Source organism: Miniopterus natalensis, chromosome 15 (genome assembly GCF_054644295.1).
Source record: "Miniopterus natalensis isolate mMinNat1 chromosome 15, mMinNat1.hap1, whole genome shotgun sequence".
NCBI classification, from domain to species: domain Eukaryota; kingdom Metazoa; phylum Chordata; class Mammalia; order Chiroptera; family Miniopteridae; genus Miniopterus; species Miniopterus natalensis.
Genome location: NC_142095.1, coordinates 3,901,974 through 3,921,964, shown reverse-complemented (window position 1 = coordinate 3,921,964; position 19,991 = coordinate 3,901,974). Strand labels below are relative to the sequence as shown.

The following is a 19,991-nucleotide window of genomic DNA, read 5'->3' as shown; positions in this document are numbered from 1 at the left end:
TATTTTCATTAAAATTATTAATATGTTTCTGTTTGTGGAAAAACATTATGTCCTTATTTTTCACAACTGGTTCTGAATTTTTTCCCTTTTCTTCTGAACTCACCTCCCTGTGCCCTCTTCCTCTGTTTACACCCAACAGCTCTCTTTCCTGATCCTAATCCCAAATTACTTTTTTCTTTTTCTGCATAAAAATCCACTCTTATATGTCTGTGTGATTGTTGCTTGTATGGTTCTGCACATCAGAGAGCTTGTCTCAGTGCACAGGTTACCTGGGGGAGGCTGTATGATCCCGCTGTAGCCTCAAGAACTACACTGGGTGCCAGGAGACGCTGAAGACCTACTGAACATGCAGACTGAGAGCAGCACAGCCCATTGTTTGAAGGAATTTATTTTGCCACGGGTGTCCAGCAGATGTCACTAGTCAGTAATATAAAACTGTACAAAGTAACAATAAATTATCCAGCACAATTTCTTCTGCCAAATTTTAAATGGTGCTTCTTTCCTTCATCCAGAAACATGAATCATTAAAATGTGCTTGTGAGAGAAAACTCGTTTTTACAAAGAAATTAGCACAGATCCTAGTCACAAGCCTGAGGCCCTATGCTGTCCTGCTAGCTTCCATGAAGAGTTGATACAGCCTGGGTGTATTACTCAGCTTAACAAAATACCACTGACTAGGTGGTTTAAATGACAGAAATTTATTTTCTCACAGTTCTAGAGGCTAGAAGTCCAAGATCAAGAAAGAACATTATGTCTTTATTGGCAGGTTTTGTTTCTCTTGAGGCCTCTCCTTGGCTGGCAAATAGATGCCTTCTTCATTTTAAAAAAATCTTATTTATTGATTTTAGATAGAGAAAGGAAGAGAGAGAGAGAGAAAAATATATGTCAATTTGTTGTTACACTTATTTATGTATTCAAAGGTTGCTAATCTTGTATGTGCCCTGACCGGAGACAGAACCAGCAACCCTGGAATATCAGAACGCTCTAACCAACTGAACTACCCGGTGAGGGCTGGATGCCTTCTTGCTGTGTCCTCACATGGCCTCTCCTCTGAGCTTGCACTCCTGGAGTCTCTTCCTCTTCTTATAAGGACTCTGGTCCTATTGGATTAGGCCCCCATCTTTATGAGCTCATTTAACCTTAATTAACCTCTTTAAAGGCCCTAACACATTGGGGTTAGGCCTCAACATATGATTTTGAAGGAGACACAATTCAATTCATAACACTGGGTTTCTAAGCTATTTTAAACAATGCTTAGTAGTATTTCAGCTGAAGATAACTATGGATGGAAGGAATACTGAATTTAGGATATAAAGACAATAAGTCAGTAGTTAAATACATTGTAAGTATGTAAGCCCTAGAAGACAGGGATAACTGGTGAAAGGCACCTATCATGCAGAAATGAGTGACTGACATGACGCCAGATTCTTGGTAGACTCTTCTGTTGACTGTATTATAGTCACCACTAGAATCAGATGCTCCCTGCCTAAATGTGGCATGATGCCAAACACACAAATTTACAATTAATGTGCTTTGAAGCTTCAAATTTCTGAAAAAATGAGGTTTTCTCAAAGAAAAGGACTGAAGAACAGAAAGGGTAAATGGAAGGGTAAGAAACATTCCCAGAACAAGATGACATGAAAAAATAATGCTTGTATACAATCCTGAAACACGTTAACATCCCAACTATACAACCAAACAAACTCTGGATGTTATTCCAACTTGCCAATAAAAGTATTTTTTTAAAAAAATAAAACAAACTAACTCTTGGATGTATCCGAAAGTCAAACATTTTAATTATACAAAACACTTTTAGAAAATATATTTTTCAGCTCTATGAAAAAAGGGGGTCCTTCTCAGTGTAGGAGCAATCATGAAGAAAAGGAGAGAATGTATACATTCAATAAATATTTGCTGAGTGCCTGCTGTGTGCCAGGCAGTTCAAGGTATCAGTTACATAATAAAAATTGTGAGTAAATTAAAAAAATAGCAAAATTAAAATAGCACAATTGATGCGGAAAACTTAGCATTAAAAATTTCAAAAGGTTAGCCCTAGCCAGTTTGGCTCACCGGTTAGAGAGTCATCCTGCAGACTAAAGGGTCCTGGGTTTGATTCCGGCCAAGAGCACATACCTGGGTTGCAGGCTCAATCCCCGGCCCTGGTTGGGGTACAAGTAGGAGGCAACCAATCGATATGTCTCTCTCACATCGATGTTTCTCTCTCTCTCTCTTTCTCTCTCTCTCCCCCCACCCCTTTCCACTCTCTCTGAAAAGCAATAGAAAAAGTATCCTCAAGTGAGGATTAAAAATATATATATATGTATTTTTTTAAAGGTTAAAAATCTTAACAAAAATTTACTCAAACTTACAAAAACAATCTAGACCATAATAGATAAAAGGGTAAAGTATTACCAAACTAGTTCCATACAGGAAAATATAAACAGATTTCCCATGTTTAGAAAACACAAATTTTTGTTAATAATCAAAGGAATGCCAAATAAAACAATCTGAGGTACTATTTTACCTCTAAACTAAAGGAGTAGGCACCCAACATATTAGTGAGATGATTTTGGAAAAGAGGCCTTTGCAGGGTATCTTTCTCGCTGCAGCCTAGTCTATAGACCGTCTCTAGAAAGCAATACTCACAGCAAAAGCCAATGCAATGCTCAGTCTCTGACCAGGGAATGCCATTCCCAACACTATAACTGAAGAAATAATTTAAGTGGCTCAAAAATGTATGCAAGAAGTTAATGGCAGCATAATTTAGAAAACGAGAAATAGTAATATTAAAAGTAGTTTTTAGAAGCCATAATGATGAACATGAAAAAAAATGACATATTCATTATAGCAATTAATGCTATATTAATTATAGCAATATAAAAACATATATGTATAGTCCTAGCCGGTTTTCCTCAGTGGTTAGAGCATCAGCCCACAGACTGAAGGGTCCCAGGTTCGATTCTGTCCAAGGGCGCATACCTCAGTTGGAGGCTCGATCCCTGGCCCCCATCCAGGCGTGTGTGGGAGAAAAGCAATTGATATGTGTGTATCTCTCTTTCTCTCTCTCTTTCTCTCTCTCTTTTCCCCCTTCCACTCTCTCTGAAAAGCAATGGAAAAAATATCCTCAGGTGAGGATTAGAACTAAATAAATAAACAAACAAATAAATAAAATTATATATCCATATATATATACATACACATATGTACTCAGAACTTAAAATGAAATAGAATGAGGGAATCAGATACCTTTATAATGTTCTGAATGCTGTTAACTTTTTATTAAAAAGATCAGTTTGTTTTTATTTAAGATAATACTCTCTTAAAATAGCATTTTAGCAGTGTCCTTTGAAAGAGAATACATACCTGATACTCGTCGATCAAATCTACTAGGAGGAGGTGGAGCTGCAAAAGAAAGAAGAAACAACATTTAGTCATCACAATGTCATATGACCCCATTTTTACCCTCCCATTTGCAAAGATCTTTAACAACAGAACTAGGCACCTCAACACCGAGTGATGGGTCAAATTCATACTCTTCCATAATCAACCACAGATAGGTCAACATGATAATATAAAGACAATATAGAGGAAACAGATGATGTGTTATAGAACTGTACCCCTGAAATCTATATAATTTCATTAACCAATGTCACCCCAATAAATTCAATTTTTTAAAAAAAGACAAGACAATAGCTCTAGCCAGTTTTTCTCAGTGGTTAGAGCATCAGCCCATAGACTGAAGGGTCCAGGGTTTGATTCCAGCCAAGGTAACATACCTTGATTGCAGGCTTGATCCCCAACCCCAGGGTTGGGACTCATGCGGGAGGCAAACAATCAATGTGTCCCTCTCACATTGATGTCTCTGTCTCTGTCTCTGTCTCTCTCTCTCTCCCTTCCACTCTCTCTGAAAAGCAACGGAAAATATATCCTCGGGTGAGGAAAAAAAAAAAAAAGAAGACAATATAGAAAATAACATGTCTCTTTGAAAACAGGCTCTTTATAACTTCAATGTACTTAAGGTGGCAATTTTATTTCTGCTCACGTCCATGTTCCATTTAATTTGTATCATACCAAGTGAATAAGAAGTCTACAAATTTATTGGTAATGTTATCTCATCAAATGGTTAATTTTTTTCTCTAATGTTCTTTAAAAATAATCCCAAGACCTCCTAGGCAAAAGCATTTAAATTTCATTTTTAAATAATTTAACGACTATTACACAAAAATGAAAAATAAATTGACCATTAAGTTACACACTCAATATGAGTGGATTTTCTCCTGCCCATGGTTAGTGTAAAAAAACAACAAAAAACAAACTAGCCTGGCTAGTGTGGCTCAATTGGTAGAGCGCTGTCTCATGCACCAGGAGGTCACTGGTTCGCTTCCATGTCAGGGCACATGCCTGGGTTGCGGGCTCGATCCCCAGTGAGTGGGGTGCAGGAGGCAGTCAATCAATGGTTCTCTCTCATTGATGTTTCTCTCTCTCTCTCTCTCTAATCAATAAAAACATATTAAAACAAATACTAGCACACAAATCCAGCTACATATTAAAGGGATCATATACCATGACCAAATGGCCAAGTGGGATTTATCCCAGGAAATTAAGGGTGGTTCAAATAAGGGTATTAAGCAATATACACCATGATAACAGAATGAAGGGAAAAAAGACTACATAATCACTTGACAAAACCCAACACTCGTGATAAAAACAAAACAAAACAAAAACTGGATATACAAGAAACTTCCTCGACATGTTAAAGTCACATGTGAAAAATCCATAGCTAACACCATACTCAATGGTAAAAGACTGAAAGCTTTCTCCCTAAGATCAAGAACAAGATCCACAGACATGATAAACTTTCATTTTTATTCTGTTGTCAAATCATATTTTATATAACTAATTCAAATCAAATACATGCATAGCCCTTATTATTTTTTTATTGATTTTAGAAGGAGTAAGGAAGTAGAGAGGGGGAGAAAAAGAAACATCAATCTATTGTTCCACTTATTTATGCATTCATTGGTGGCTGTTGTTGTTTTTTAAGATTTTTTTTTTTTGGTTTTTAGAAAGAGAGGAAGGGAGAGGGAGAGAGAGAGAAACATCAATGTGAGAGTGAAACATCCATCAGTTGCCTCCCGCATGTACCCCAACTGGGAATCAAGCCAACAACCAGGGCATGTGCCCTGACGATGCTCAACAAACTGAGCCACACTGGCCAGGGATTTTTTTTTTTTTAAATCCTCACCTGAGGATATTTTTTCCATTGCTTTTCAGAGACTATAAGGGGGAGAGAGACAGAGATAGATTAGAGATAGAGACAGAGATGAGATAGAGAGATACAGAGATGAGATAGAGACAGAGATAGAGATAGAGATAGGTTGAGACAGAGATGAGAGAGAGAGAGAGAGAGAGAGAGAGAGAGAGAGAGAGAGAAAAACATTGATGTGAGAGACACATCAACTGGTTGCCTCCGGCATGTGCCTTGACCGGGACTGGGGACGAGCCTGCAACCAACTTACATGCCCTTGGCCGAATCAAACCTGGGATCTTTCAGCCCGTGGGCTGATGCTCTAACCACTGAGCCAAACTGGCCAAGGAAGGGTTTTTTTTTTTAAAGATAGAGAGAAGGGAGAGGAAGAACCATCAATTTGTTCCACTCATTTATGCATTCATTGGTTGTTTCTTGTATGTGCCCTGATCTGAGATCCGACCTTCAACCTTAATGAACTGGGATGACGCTCTAACCAACTGAACTAGCTGGCCAGGGCCTAATAAATGCATAGTCTTTAAAATAAACAATGTGTTAGTGAGGAGAAAATTTTGTACAAAAAATGAGAAAAAAAATAACAAAATAAACGTGTTGAAATTCACTGAATTTGTTTCACAATATACTGACTTAAAATTTTTAAATGCAAACTTAAAATCACTATTTTCATAAAGCATGCAAAAAAGACAAAATGATTTTTTTTTTTTAAATCCTCACGTGAGGATATTTTTCCATTGCTTTTTCAGAGAAGTGGAAGGTAGAGAGACAGAAACATCAATGTGAGAGACACACATCGATTAGGCTGGGGATTGAGCCGGCAACCAAGGTACGTGCCCTTGGCTGGAATAGAACTGGGTCCCTTCAGTCCACAGGCTGATGCTCTACCCACTGAGCCAAACCAGCTAGGGCAACAAAACATTTTTTGTTTTTTCTTAAATATATCTTTATTGATTTCAGAGAGAGGAAAGGAGAGGGAGAGAGAGAGAGAAACATCAGTGATGAGAGAACCATTGATCTGCTGCAGCCCAAAACCCGGGCATGTGCCCTGACTGGGAATCGAACCCTGATCGCCTGTATCCTAGGTCGATGCTCAACCGCTGAGCCACGCCCGGCTGGGCCAAAACGATTTTTTAAACTCCTAAAGCATTTCCTGTTACTGTGAAAGAGTCCAAAAATGTAAAATAAGTAAATAAAAGTTGACTTGCAGTGGAAAATGTAATTAAAAACAAGAGACTTAAGGCATTTAGCTTGAACGAATGAGTGGATAAAAAGGTAAACAAAATGGGTAAAAACATGCTGCCTGATAAACCTGTGTGCTGTTTTTAACTAGTACATGGCTTATAAGCTTTTATAGGGCCAAAGAAACAACTGTAGTTAAACAAGATACATCAAGGCACACAGAGGATGCAATCAAGACCACAACAAAGGGACCATCTTATTCTAATTTCACCACTGCTTAGGGAGCTCAAAACAGAACACATCAGGCTCTATGTGGATCAGGCGAAATATCCAACCAGCATAACAAGTATGAAATTCTTCCAGCAGAAAACAACACCTAAAATGCACTGCGCTAGCCCGAGGGAAAATACGTGATTCAGATATGGCCCCTGCTCACAAAGATCTTAGGAGCTGCCTGAGGAGTGACCTCAAATACTCACATCATAATTGTAATAGTGTGATATATACTACAACATGGGTGAGTACAGTATGCTCTGTGAGCACAAAGGAAGAGTGTCTACTGAGAGGGAAGGAAGGTCCCTGGTCTACAGAAAGTAAGGTCTAAGCATGATGAGCTGGAAGATGAGGGAGCTTGTGATTTCAGGAAATAAAAGAAGTATGATATGAGCATGAGCAATGTTGAAAAAGAGCACAAAATGAGAGTGAAGAGGTGAGCAAGTGTACTTTGGAAACCATCCTGTGGCAGAGAGACATTCAGGAGTAATCCAGTATAGAATACCTGTCCTCCTGCTCTGCTGATTCTCCACCTGCAGGCTCTCTGCTTCCCTACAGCCCTGGACAGCTCTAAGACCACTGGAATGAGGGTAGGGGACTTGGACACTCCACATAAGGTGGAACTGAACTGAAATCACTTAGAAATGTTCCCTGTGAGTGGATCAGCTGTGGATATAGCACTTCTGTTACATTATGAAGGAAGTGGAGCAAAGGGAGTCATCACAGACTGGATTTTATAAAGATCACTCTGACTGCAGCTGGTGGACGAAGGTAGTAGCTTAGGTTAGATGTGTGGCTGTGGACAGGAGGAAAATAAATGGATTCCAGAGATGTATACACTTTAGTGACAGGCTCAATGCTTACTCCACAAATGTCAAAAAAATAAAATTATATCCTTACAATTACTAAAGACAAAGTATTCAATATTGATATCATTCAATCTATAAATAAGGGTGCTGTCATAGATTCCAAAATCATAAAATGTAAGAACTGCAAAGTACCTATAAAGTCATCTGGCCATGACAACTCACAAGGAACTCTCGTTGATGAATCATCCCCAACTCCTTCCTTTCATTACTCACATCTACTTCTCTAACAACTCATCTGTTCTCCCTCCCACTTTATTTCTTGAATCAGTCTACCTTTCTCAATCTCCACTGTCATCCTAGTGCACCATTTCTTGCCTGGATGACAGCAACAGATCCCAAGCTTATGTTCCCACTGCCAATCCCAAAATACTTTGGAAATGTTTCTGGCTGTCACACTGGCTTTTTTGCCAAGTTCCCTCTCACTTCAAGGTCTTCTCCTAGAATGCTTTCCCCACCACTTTGCCTAGTTAATGGCTATTTCAAACTATGGAATTAAGATGGGGTCTACCTCTCTCAGGGTCGCCTCTTCAGGGAAGCTTTATTAGCCTGCCTGATGAGATCAAATTCCTCTTACAGGCTCTGAGAAAACCAAGTACCTTGCCTTCAAAGCAGTGATACTGCAGGTGCAATGCTAAATGACGTAAGTGGTTATTTGGTTGATGTTGGTCCCTCCTACAGACTGTGAGCTCTTCCTAAGGAAAATAAATTAGGTCTGGTTTTGCTTACCAATGTATTCCCAATGCTTGGCATATAACAGATCTTCAGTATAACATTTGCTCAATGTGTTTATAAAATGCCTACTCTGTGCTAGGAGTACATAAAAGCATTCATCCTCCAGAAAACCTGGGGAATTGATGATCACAGGCCTAAAGATTTCAGTGAATGGACAACCAGGAACCCAAAGATCCTGTGAAATGTCCCCATAGCAGCTCTATTCATAGTTGCCAAACTCTGGAAACAGATGAATGGATAAAACATGGTATACTCATACAATGAAATACAACTCAGCAATAACAACTATTGGTAACATATAACAACTTGGAAGAATCTCAAAGACATTATGCTGAGTGATGTTTCTCCCCTCCCTCCCTCCCTCCCTCCCTCTAAATCAGTTTTTAAAAAACACACATAAAGTCAGGTGTGATCCAAGGGGCTCATGAATAACAAAAACACCCCTACATTTGGGAAACTCTGAGAGTTTCAGAAGCTGACAGGGATCTGGGACAGAGGCCAGACGCATTCTTTATTATGCAACAAAAACAAACTGTTAAAACTCCCCAGCCAATTTACAAAAATAAAAAGAAACATTTTAAAAAACCCAGGATCACTGATGCCCACTCATTTTAGGGACACTACATCCCATTCTTATTTATTAGTGTTTTATAGATACTATTGATCTACTAGATTAACATTTCAAAAATTTGATATGCATTAAAATCAACCATAATCTGAAAATTACCTAGTGATTCCTAGGGAAAAAAAACCTAGAGCATCACGAACCAGATGTGACTTCTCTTTTGTGAGTTAAGAAATCAACCCATTAGTTGAGCACTGGACACATGGTTAAGACCAATCACCTGCCCTTCTAATGGAGTCAGTCACCAAAGAAAAAGCCTTAACAATCTTTCCCAAAAGAGCCATCAAGAACATAACAAAATGATATGTCTATATACGGCAAGAAGCAAATCCTCCTCTAATCATAATTTTACTTTTCTTTATAAACAGATGCTTCAAAAAACAAAAAGCTCTGCCCTGACCAGTATGGTTCCGTGGTTAGAGTGTCGGCCCACACACCAAAGGGTCTCAGGTTACATTCCTGGTCAAGAACACGTAGGTGGGTTGAAGGTTCGATCCCCAGACCATCAGGGTGTGTGTGCAAGGCAACCAATCGACGTGTGTCTCTCACATCCATGTTTCTCTCTCTCTCTCTCTCTCTCTCTCTTTCCTCCTCCTCCCTCCCCTCCATTCTCTCTAAAAATGGAAAAAATATCCTCAAGTGAGGACTAACAACAACAACAAAAAGTTCTCAATTATAACACTGCAAACTGAATAATTCTCCAGCCACTGGTTTATCCAAAAAATCTTTATCTAAATTTCCACATTATTAGTCACTGTCGTCACACATAATATCTTATGGGTATTATAGTTTAAAACTATTGCTAACAAATTCCCAGGCAGATATCAGGGCTTAGGCTGAGAAAAAGTCAACCACCTCAAATGGAACCTCAAATGCAAAAGAAATAATACGAGCTGAAAGTTTCAGTTACCAGTCTCTGTCTGAATCGTCCTACCCTTTCTTTTTAATTCCAAAGAGCCATACATTAAACTTTACACTAAATAGGAAAAATTACACAAGAAAAACGTACTGTGAAAATATAACATGCAGAAACAGTCCTAGCAGACCACGTGATTTTAGAGACAAAAAAAGTAGCTGTGCCAACACCTATTTTCATTCCCAGAGCCACATCATCTAAAATTATAACAAAAGAACTCTTAATGAACAAAATAGTTCCCCTATTATTTTTCTTCAAGTTGCTTTTTATTTGAATAGAAAGTCTTGATCCATTATTACTGAGTAAACAGTTAATCTTGAAATAATCTCTCATCCCTGGACAGAGCTGTAAACTAAGGCTATTCTGTGCCAAAGAAAAAGAAAACAAGCTCCTCACACAGTCTCCGGAATAGGCAAATATGCCAACCTGTCCTTGCCCACATATTATGCACTGATGGCGCCAACTGCTTTTGGTCCTTCAAATGAGAGCATTTCAAAAGCTGCCTGTAGGTTACCAAAAATGCATTAGCAATGCTTAGTTTCTGTATTAATGCTAGAGTGAATCTCCTGTGTCCTGTGATGAAGTGTCCTCTAATTTCTTTTTAATAGTCATATTTCCTTAGGAAGGGCCACCCTACAAAGAGAGCTTACCTTTTCTCGGTTTTTGGAAAAGCATTTCTTCCACACAACTCATTCTCATAGCCACTTTCCAAAAAAGGGCGGGAGGGCTGTAAGGTTTACTGCCATTCAGCAGCAAAAGAGGAAGGAAAGAAGGAAGGAAGGAAGGAAGGAAGGAAGGAAGGAAGGAAGGAAGGAAGGAAGGAAGGAAGGAAGGAAGGAAGGGAGGGAGGGAGGGAGGGAGGGAGGGAGGGAGGGAGGGAGGGGGGGAGGGAGGGGGGAGGGAGGGAGGGAGGGAGGGAGGGAGGGAGGGAGGGGGGGGGGAGACGATGTACATTTTTAACTGCTTAAGTGGAGAATGGTGTCCCTGGAGAGCAGCAACTCCACATTCTCACACCCAGGAAGCTGATAAGTCCCCCCAGGAGCCTCACCAAAGCCAGAGAAGTGTTAATCATGATGTGATGAAAACAGGACTTGTGACTGTATCTCTCTCAAAGAGAAAAACTTAGGCACAGGAGAAGCAGTGTATGATTCAAAGTACTGTATAATTCACCTTTCTGACTGTAGACTGTCTTGCTCTTTTCTACAATAAAAACAATTTGTGAGCAGATCAATGAGGACATCATACCTTCTCACAAAACTGAAAATATTTTAACAGTATCAGCAGAAGAGCTACAGAAAAAGCAGGAAATCTTCTGCATTCTCCATGTAGTATCTATATAAAAAAACTAACTCAAGGACAACTAAATCACTTAACTGTTTATTTAAAATATCTGGCTATCTCCAGAAACCACAATATAAAAGTTCCATTATTACAACTGCTTCTAATATTTTTTATAATAATAATGATCTTTTAATTGCTTTCATTGTTTCATGAAAATAGTTTATCAAGAGCAACAAATGAAAAATTCCAACAAATATAATCATCCAGAAACAGCTCATCACCTCTCATCAGATACTGAAGAGTTTTAAGACTTGAAAGAGGATCCAATAAGCTGCCTCCGTTTCCTTCATTTCCAGATAAAACAATTTTGTATGTAGTAGCTGATACAATTTAAAAAGCCCCCCAAAAAAGGTCTAAATTATAAACCTTTTTAAAATGCATTTGCATCCTGGCCAGTGTGGCTCAGCTGGTTGGAGCATTGTCTGGTGCACCAGAGCACCAGAAGGTTGCGCATCTGATCCCCAGGCAGGGCACTTAGCGAGGTTGTGGGTTCGATCCACAGTAGGGGAGTGTAAGGGAGGCAACCAATCCATGTATCTCTCTCACATCAATGTTTCTCCCTCTCTCTCCCGTTTCCTCCCTCTCTAAAATCATTAAAAATGCATTTGCTTCTCTTTCATTTATCCATGGCATTCAAAATGGCCAACAGACAGATAAGCCAGAAAAGTCAATTACCTGTTTCAAAGAGATAATTTTCCTTTAGCTTAAATATTCACATTTATCAGAATCAAGTAAGTAAACAACAGGGCTTTGAATTAAGGGCATAAAGAAGTAAAATCTTAAATTACCCTTTAAATTAAATAACTGCTAAGTTACTTAACAAATAACATTCCTCTTGTTTCTGAATATGAGCTGTCCCCACTTCTCTTCCCTCTGTTCTAACCTACTCACCCATTCCAGGACCTTATTTCATCAGCACCGACCTCTCTACTGGCTCCTTTCCCTCAGCAAATGAACGTGAGAAGGGTGATTCTATCTTAACAGAACAAAACCAAAGCATTCTCCCCTTTACGATACCACCAGGTCCGTTCACTTCTTCAAAACATACTCCCCATTCCCTGTCTGAATCTTCTGCAGCCGCCTTCTCTCTCTCCCTCCCTCCCTCCCTCCCTGACCCACTGATAACAAACCTCTCCCACCACAACCCCACTGGAGCCTCTATCTCTGAGAAATGCCACTGTGTGCAACCACTTCAACACTGGCCTCACCTGACTTGACCTCTCCATTGCTTCCAACACCACTGACCAACCAGTCCCCTCCTGAGCTTCCATCTCTGTAGCCAGTGTGCTACAGTGTACTCTGTGATAGCAGTCTCCAAAATCAGCTACTCGGGTCACTCATTCACCCACTTACTCAACAAGAGATTTTTATCCACTGGGGGCGAGGCTAAATGCTAAGCACTGGAGACAAAACAGTAAAAAACTAATGAGAATTTTAGATCACTACCAGAATTCTAAAGTAACATTGGGGTACTCTTGAACCCCACCAACAGAGGGACCCACTCTAGGCAGGTAAATCTGGAAAAACCTCTCTGCAGCTGAGACTTAAAGGAAGAGAGGAGCCAGCTGGTCAGAGACAGGGAAGAAAGATTTGGGAATGACCAACAGCAATCACAGACTACACAGCCTGGTGAGTGCAGAAACAAGCTTAGCAGGCAAGGTGGGGTAGGGCTAGAGAGAATAGGTAGAGAAAAACAGGGACCAAATCTTGCAGGACTGTGTGGACCACAGAAGACATGTGATTTCATCTCACTTTCAATAAGGGTATTAAACTGAAGAGTAATATGATCTGATTTCCATTTAAACAAACAAACCTCTGGCTACCAGGTAGAGAATGGATTGGACAGGGAAGGCATCTAAAATAAAAAAAACTTCTGTGGTTGTCCAAACAAAACAGGAGAGGTAGGGTGGGGATGCAGAAAAAGCAGACTGAGCCTTATACCCAAAGCATAACAACAGAAAAAAACAGATAAATTGGACTTGATCAAAATTTAAAACTTGTGTGCTTCAAGAATGTAAAAAGACAACTAATAAAATGGGAGAAAATATTTGCAAATCACCACATATTGGTTAAAAAGCTCGTATCCAAAATATATAAAGAACACTTATGCCTGGTAGGGCGTGGCTCAGTGGTTGAGCACTGACCTAGGATCTAGGAGATGGAGGTTTGATTCCCAGTTGGGGCACATGTCCGGGTTGCCGGCTGGATCCCCAGTAGGGAGTGAGCAGGAGGCAGCTGATCAATGACGACTCTCTCATCATTGATGTTTCTCTCTCTCCCTCTCCCTTCCTCTCTCTGAAATCAATAAAGATATATTTAAAAAAAAGAGAGAGATATAAACAAAAAACATTTAAATACCAATGAAACAAAGCACAGGGTTACCAAAATTTGAGTCAACTCAATTTTGAAAAAGGTATAAAATATAACAAAGAATGAAGACATAACACAAAACTTGTAAACTCCATTTTACTCATCTGGGACTAATTTCTAAAATACTGTTTCATATAAAGAAAAACTGTCACAATTCGTGGTCACCAGATGGGAGGGGTTTTGGGGAGATGGGTGAAAAAGGTGAAAGGGCTTAAGAAGTACAAATTGCCAGATATAAAAATAGTCACGAGAAGAAAAATAGTCTCAAGGATGTGTACAGCATAGAAAATACAGTCAATAATATTGTAATAACTACATATGCTACCAGATGGGACTAGACTTAACAGGGTGATCACTTTGTAAGGTATATATATGTCTAATCACTATGTTGTATGTCTGAAACTAATAGAATATTGTATGTCAACTCTAATTAAAAAATAGCTTTTTTTTAAAAGAGACCAAAGAAAAATTGTCACAAAGCAGGTTACAACTTTGTGATTTATAGATATGACAGTGAAACAAAGGTAGGAGTCATTCCCGAAAGAAAGCTTTTTAAAAAAGTACCTTTATCCCTGGGAGACTGTTGCCATTGTCCCCATTTTAAAGATAAGTAAATCTGAAATCAAACAGGTTTGACAACTTGCCTGAGACCACAGAGAAAATCTGTGGCAGAGATTTGGAAAATAACAATTTCTGATTTCTAGGGTTAAGGTGAAAACCCATAAATGTGCAATAACTTAAGGGAAACACGGGAAGAGCAATTTCTACTCTTAGCCTGCATAAACTTAGGGAAGCTGTCCAGAACACTGAAGCTTGCAACAGCAATGACCAATAATTCGCTCCTTGCCAGCATGACTTAATGTGGATTCAACTCTGAACTATTTTCCCCCCTAGTATGATCTAATAACACTAAGTCTCTAACTTTGTCTCCCAAATGTTTTCATTGTTTTGTTAAATGGTGGCTATTCAAAAGTAGGATAATTCTATTGTTAAACTGAAAAGCCTACGTTGAAGCAACAGGGGTAGATGGAATTGCTTTCTGACAACCTTGCTAAAATCTGATGCAGATAGAAACTGTTACTTTTCTTTCCTGCACCCGATGTGCTGAACAAGGCAGTTATTGTTTACCCTCACCAAATCTGATCCACTCGTGTCAGCCAAGTTAAAAACGATATAGATGCATTCCCAGGGTCCTTTTTATTTTATTTTATTTTGTTTAAAATATTACAGATGTTCCTTTTCCAGGGTCCATTTTTAAGAAATGCACACTCAAGTATGCAGCTGCGAAATGATCTGACTGGAACTTGCTTTAAAAATACTTTAGCAAAGGGGAAAGAAAAGGTATACATGAAACATTTCTGGCAGGTATTTAAACTGTTGAATGTGGGTGATGGCACCTGGAGGTTCATGTCATCTCTTCTCTCTACTTTCGTCTACGCTTAAAGTTTTCCCCAGCAACTTTTCACAGAATGACTTATTTCCACACTCAGCTGCCGCACAGGCCCGTGGGCGTGAGCTGTCTGGTCTTCGGAATACACGGGGCGAGGGGTCTCCGGCAGCGGCTCGGGCGGCTCGGCAGGAGGCCGCGGGCTCGGCGCCACGGCGCAGGCCGAAGGCGCGCACACTTCCGTGGAGGCGGGTCTGACGGCTCGCTCCGTGCGCTCCGGGGCTCGGGGCACCGCCGAGCTCCATCCGGAGGCGGCGCGCGCGGGGCTCGGGCAGCCCCGACAGACTCGGCTCCAAGGTCCCGCCGCGGCCCCTCCAGCCCTCTGGAGCCCGCCCGCCCGCCTCCTTCCGTCCCCCCGGCCGCGAACCTCCACCCGGCCCGCCGCTTACCGTCAAAGTCCTCGTCTTCCTCAGACTCGCTCTCCGCGTCGGCGACAGGGCCAGGGCCGGGCTCTGGCTCCGGGGAGTAGGCAGGAGGGGCGGCGGGCGGGCGGGCGGCTGGGGCGCGGGCCTCGCGCAGGCGGGTGAAGTAGTCCACCGCGAACTCGACCAGGTCGGGCGGCTGCCGCCGCAGCACCTCCACGGTGTAGCCCTGCAGCAGCTCCGTGAGCCCCGGCGGGATCTGGATGTGGCTCATGCCGGCGGCGGCCGCGAGGACAGGCGGGTCCCGGCCGCCAGCGGCCACTGCCTCCGCGCTCCCTCACGCCGGCCTCTCGCCCCGCGCCCGCGCCGTCTCCTCACGCGCGACCGCGCTCGGGCCTTTCCTCGCTCCGTGCCGTTCTTAGACCGGCTCTGCGTTTCCGGGCCGCACGTCCCTACGCGGCTAGTCCCGCCGGCCGCGGTGCCCCCCCGCCGTTGTCACTGGGCAGCGCCCCGCCGCCGCCGCCGCCGCCGCCGCCGCCGCGCCGCGCGGGGACCGACCAGCGGGCAGGCGGGACGGGCGGGGCTGGAGCCCGGGTTGTGACGCACGCGGCCCCGGGCGTGCGCGCCCCCGCCGGGCGCCGGCCCTCTGTGCGCGTGCGCGTGCACCGCCCAGCCCGGCGGGTCCCGGGTTGGGGCGCCCCGGGAGCGCTCCACCAGCTCCGCAGAGTCGCCGGCGCCTCCCACCTACTCCCGGAGACCTTTCACTTCTTTCCGCGCGCGCCCAGAGCCTCCCGCTTGCCAGCACTCACCGGGCGCCGGGGACACAGCCCCGGGGACCCATTACCGCCTCGGCGTGGTGCTGGCCTGGTGGAGACCTAGAGGGCCCACTTGAGGGGGTGACATTCAAGTTGACGCCCAGGCCTGGACGTTGATCCGACTTAGGACCTGGAGGAAAGCCATCTGAGCATAGCAAAGGTGAGAGCAGAGGCCTGGTAGGGACGGGATCCCCTGGCCGCTGGGTGGGATGGTGCAGTGACCACAGGACGCTCAGAAGTCTGGCAGGTCTGTGAGATGTCAAACGGGGAAGCCCTTGTAGGGAGCAGGAGTTTCAATGACATAGTGAGGTGGGAGCCACAAGCAGACAAAAAGCCTGGAAGGCCAGACATGTACCTTGAGAGAAGGGAATAGGCCACTACAGGAACGACCTCTGTGCCTGTTGCCCTGGAGCACTCCCACCAGGATTCCCAGGACTAGGACTGCGCGTCCTTTCTCTCCCCACACTCCACCCTGGGTCCTGGGCCAGCGCTGCTTGGATGGGGTTCAGCAGACCACAAGGCAGTGTTATCCATTGCCCCTGGGGAGGGAGCCTAGGCAAACGGGAGAGGTCAATCTATTTCCCAAGTCATCCCCTTTCACCCACACCAGGTTGGAAGGGAAATAGAAAAAAGGTGAAGACCTTCCTGAGATGTCCTTGCCACAGTCTAGGCACTGACCAAAGGCCCAGTGGACATAGGACAGAGTCCTCCCTCTCTTTGCTGGGCCCCACCAGAAAGCAACTAGCTCTAGGCTTGGAAACCTGAAAGGCATTTGGTTTGAGATGGTTAAGCTCCACCTCGCAATTACCCAATATTAATTAAAATCCTCACTAGGACCTCTCATATTCACTTGGCACACCCCCAGAAGCTCAGTGCTGCTGGTGCAGAAGCCACCCAAGCTCTAGGCCAGGCAGGCCTGTGAATCCAAACAGCAGGTCTCCCTAGTCAAATTCCTTGGCCCCAGGAAGGAGTCTTTGACCATTAGCTTTGTGAGGGGAGGGGTAGTGTCCAACTTGTTGCTTGCTAGGTCCTTACTGCACACTCTTGGAGAAGATTAACTGAATGAATGAATGATAAATTTCCTCACAGCAAGCAGAGCCAATTAAACTGCTCTCCTGACCTCACAGTCTCAGAATTAGGATCCTTTGCTTCAAAGGTGTGCTTCTGATCTCAGAATACGAAGACTTCACTAAGGACAGGCAGTGAGAGGCTGGAGGGGCAGGGTTCCTCAACTCTTCTCTGCTATTGGGTGGACCAACTCTTCCAAGTTTTCCAGGAGTCAGCCCACATCCTGGGTGTGACTCCCACTACACTGCCACACCTGAGGATCTGCCCTCACTTCAAACAATCCTACAACCAACCCTTTGGAAAGGCAAAATCATAACTCCACTCTCTGGTTTGCCCATTTGTCAGGCTTTATATGTTTTAAGGGGGGGCAGGCACCTGTACAGTTAGGACTTTGACCTCAATTATAAAGTAGGGTAGAGGGAGGCTGCTCTAGGGTTGATGAGCTGGGTGGGGGTGGGTTCTAACAGTTGCTCTAAGCAACACACATCAGCCTCTGCCAGAAGCAGGCTGGCTTGCCTGGGTTGTTCTCAGGTGCCCCGCAGCTTGGTCATCCATCCATCCAGCAAACACGGCATTAATGCAAAGGCATCCTTGGACCTGGAGGGAATGAGGCTCTTTATCTGTCACCACAGACTAGCCTCAGAATAAGAATAGACAGACAGCCTCCAGGCCTGACTTGGTTCCCCTCCCTTAGCATCTGGTCCCCAGAGCAGGGATCCTCTCTGCCCCTTCTGGGAAACCCTTCAGTAGGAAGTAGAGTACCAAGGGTCTTCATGAATGCCCAGTTGAGCTGGCAAAGAAGAGGGCCCTGGAGTAAAAGAGAATACCAGGCACCTGAGCCCCAGGTATTCTACCCTCACCCTGCTAGGACTGCCTTCATTCAAGCCTTTCCAGCTGCACCACGGGGGTTACCATGACAACAACAAAAAAACACAGGCAGCCAGGAGCACAGAAGAGCTGCAAGTGATGGTGGGTGGAAAAGGCCAGGAGTAGAGGTCCCCCAAAGTAAGAGAAATATAGAGCCCATGATACAGAAGAGGAGGCCCCAGAGCCCTGACAGGAGCTGGACTCCAAACCTACTACCCAGAAAGCAATCAATCTTGCATAGACTGCCACACACCAACCACAGGCAGACATGGACACAGTGGGACCAATTCTCAGAGATATTTCAGACTATGGATACAGAGTAACACAGGTGGGGCACATGTTTAGCCCCATAGTAGTGGGTCTGGTGAAAATGAGCATGGGTAGAGTACCAGCTGCAATTTCCAATGAAACAGTAAATTTTATTTACTCTTGATGGGATCATTACTTAAAAGATTTTTTTTTTCTTTCTTTCCAGGAAGTAGAGATGCCCAAACTCCTCCAGACTGCTCTGGAAGCCTGATCTTGGCCCAGACCTCCTAATTTACACACCTTCTGTCCTCTAGCACCCTCTGCCTACTTTGGGGGTTGGGGAGACACAGCTCTAGCAGGAACATCTCCTTCTTCTCTGTCCAAGGGGGTCACTTCTCTAAGCTACTCCAGGCCTGCACTCATCTTCTGTGTCCTGTTGCTCACTTGACCACTTCTGCATGCTAGACCCCTGGTCCAAGCTCATTTAGTATCTACCACCCTTAGTTTCTATTTTGTCTTAGAAGTGTTCATGAGCCTCTTGGGGGCAGAAGGGATTGGGGAAGCAGGTTATGTTTCTTCTGCCCTCTTCAGCATCCACAATGCCTCCTCCATGAGGCCACTGCATTAGTTGGGTCCGGGAAGGCTAGTTTATTTTAACAAGTGTCCTGCTCCAGGGAGTACTCAATTCCTGGGTCACCTATTCCTGTACCTGCGTGTTACACCCCTCCCCAAGATACTGTGTCCCAAGAAAGTGTCCGTCTCTGCAGTGGACATAGTCTACCTCTGAGACCCCTCAGGACAAGGACAGAACCTGGGAAGCAAGGGGGAGCCTAGCTGGAGAGCCATAGGCCTGAATGCTGCCCAGAGCAGAGAAAGCAGAAAACGGGCCCTCTGGGATTGCCTGGCCCTGGGACCTTGCCAGTGCCTGCTGGGACTCTGTGTGTCACTCCTGGCCTGATTCACAGGCCACTTGCCTGGGCTTTGACCCTGCAGTATAGACAGGCCTCTTGGGGCAGCCTTTGATAGCATCACAAGCCTTTCAGCAGGCCCGTGGATATCCAGACACCACTCTGTTATCCCTACTCTGTTAGCAACTTGCCACTGATCTTGGTAGATCAGTTTACCCTGTCTGAGCCTTGACTTCCACACCTGAAAGTGGGGGTACAAATCCCTTCCCCCTAAACATTGCATTACATGGAGATAAAGACATGAGAACAAACCCCTGGCAAGCTTAGAAAGAGCACAGGCGGTTCCAGCCTCAAAAGAACTGTGGGTAGGGATGGTCTGACCTTACAGCAGCAGTGGTGCTACTGTTGCTTCCAACAGGCCGCTGTTGCAACAACCTGCCCTCTGTCCTTCACCTTTGACCCAGTTATACTCTGCTTTGTGCCGGGTGAGGCTGCTATCACCGGCTGGTTGTTTTAACAAACACTGTCTGGCTTCTACTTAAGGCTGTCTGTGACAGTCACAGAAATTGCTGTGGGTGGCCCCAATCTCTCCCCCACTCTTACCTCTATCAGGGAGAGAGGAGATATATGAGAACAGGTGGCATTTCAAAGTGCATCATAAAGAGGAAGTGCCATCCAGGAGGGAGTTACTCACCATCTGCTCT

At 43.8% G+C, this 19,991-nt stretch overlaps 1 protein-coding gene and 1 long non-coding RNA gene across 2 annotated transcripts in view; one reads left to right on the top strand and one right to left on the bottom strand.

The window, feature by feature from the left end:
• Positions 1–15,669, bottom strand: part of PRKAR2A (protein kinase cAMP-dependent type II regulatory subunit alpha) — a 41,841-nt gene extending 26,172 nt beyond the window's left edge. The window contains exons 1-2 of the mRNA XM_087824765.1: positions 15,408–15,669; positions 3,364–3,402 (exon numbers count right to left, since the gene is read on the bottom strand). Of these exons, the coding sequence (XP_087680891.1) occupies positions 3,364–3,402; positions 15,408–15,654 (286 nt within the window). The 5' untranslated portion in view covers positions 15,655–15,669. The remainder of the gene's footprint in view (positions 1–3,363; positions 3,403–15,407) is intronic.
• A 490-nt stretch (positions 15,670–16,159) lies between these two features.
• Positions 16,160–19,984, top strand: LOC107529435 (uncharacterized). The gene is made up of 3 exons (XR_001602458.2): positions 16,160–16,355; positions 17,285–17,351; positions 18,606–19,984. It is a non-coding gene; the product is annotated as an uncharacterized LOC107529435 (long non-coding RNA).
• Positions 19,985–19,991: the final 7 nt, after the last annotated feature.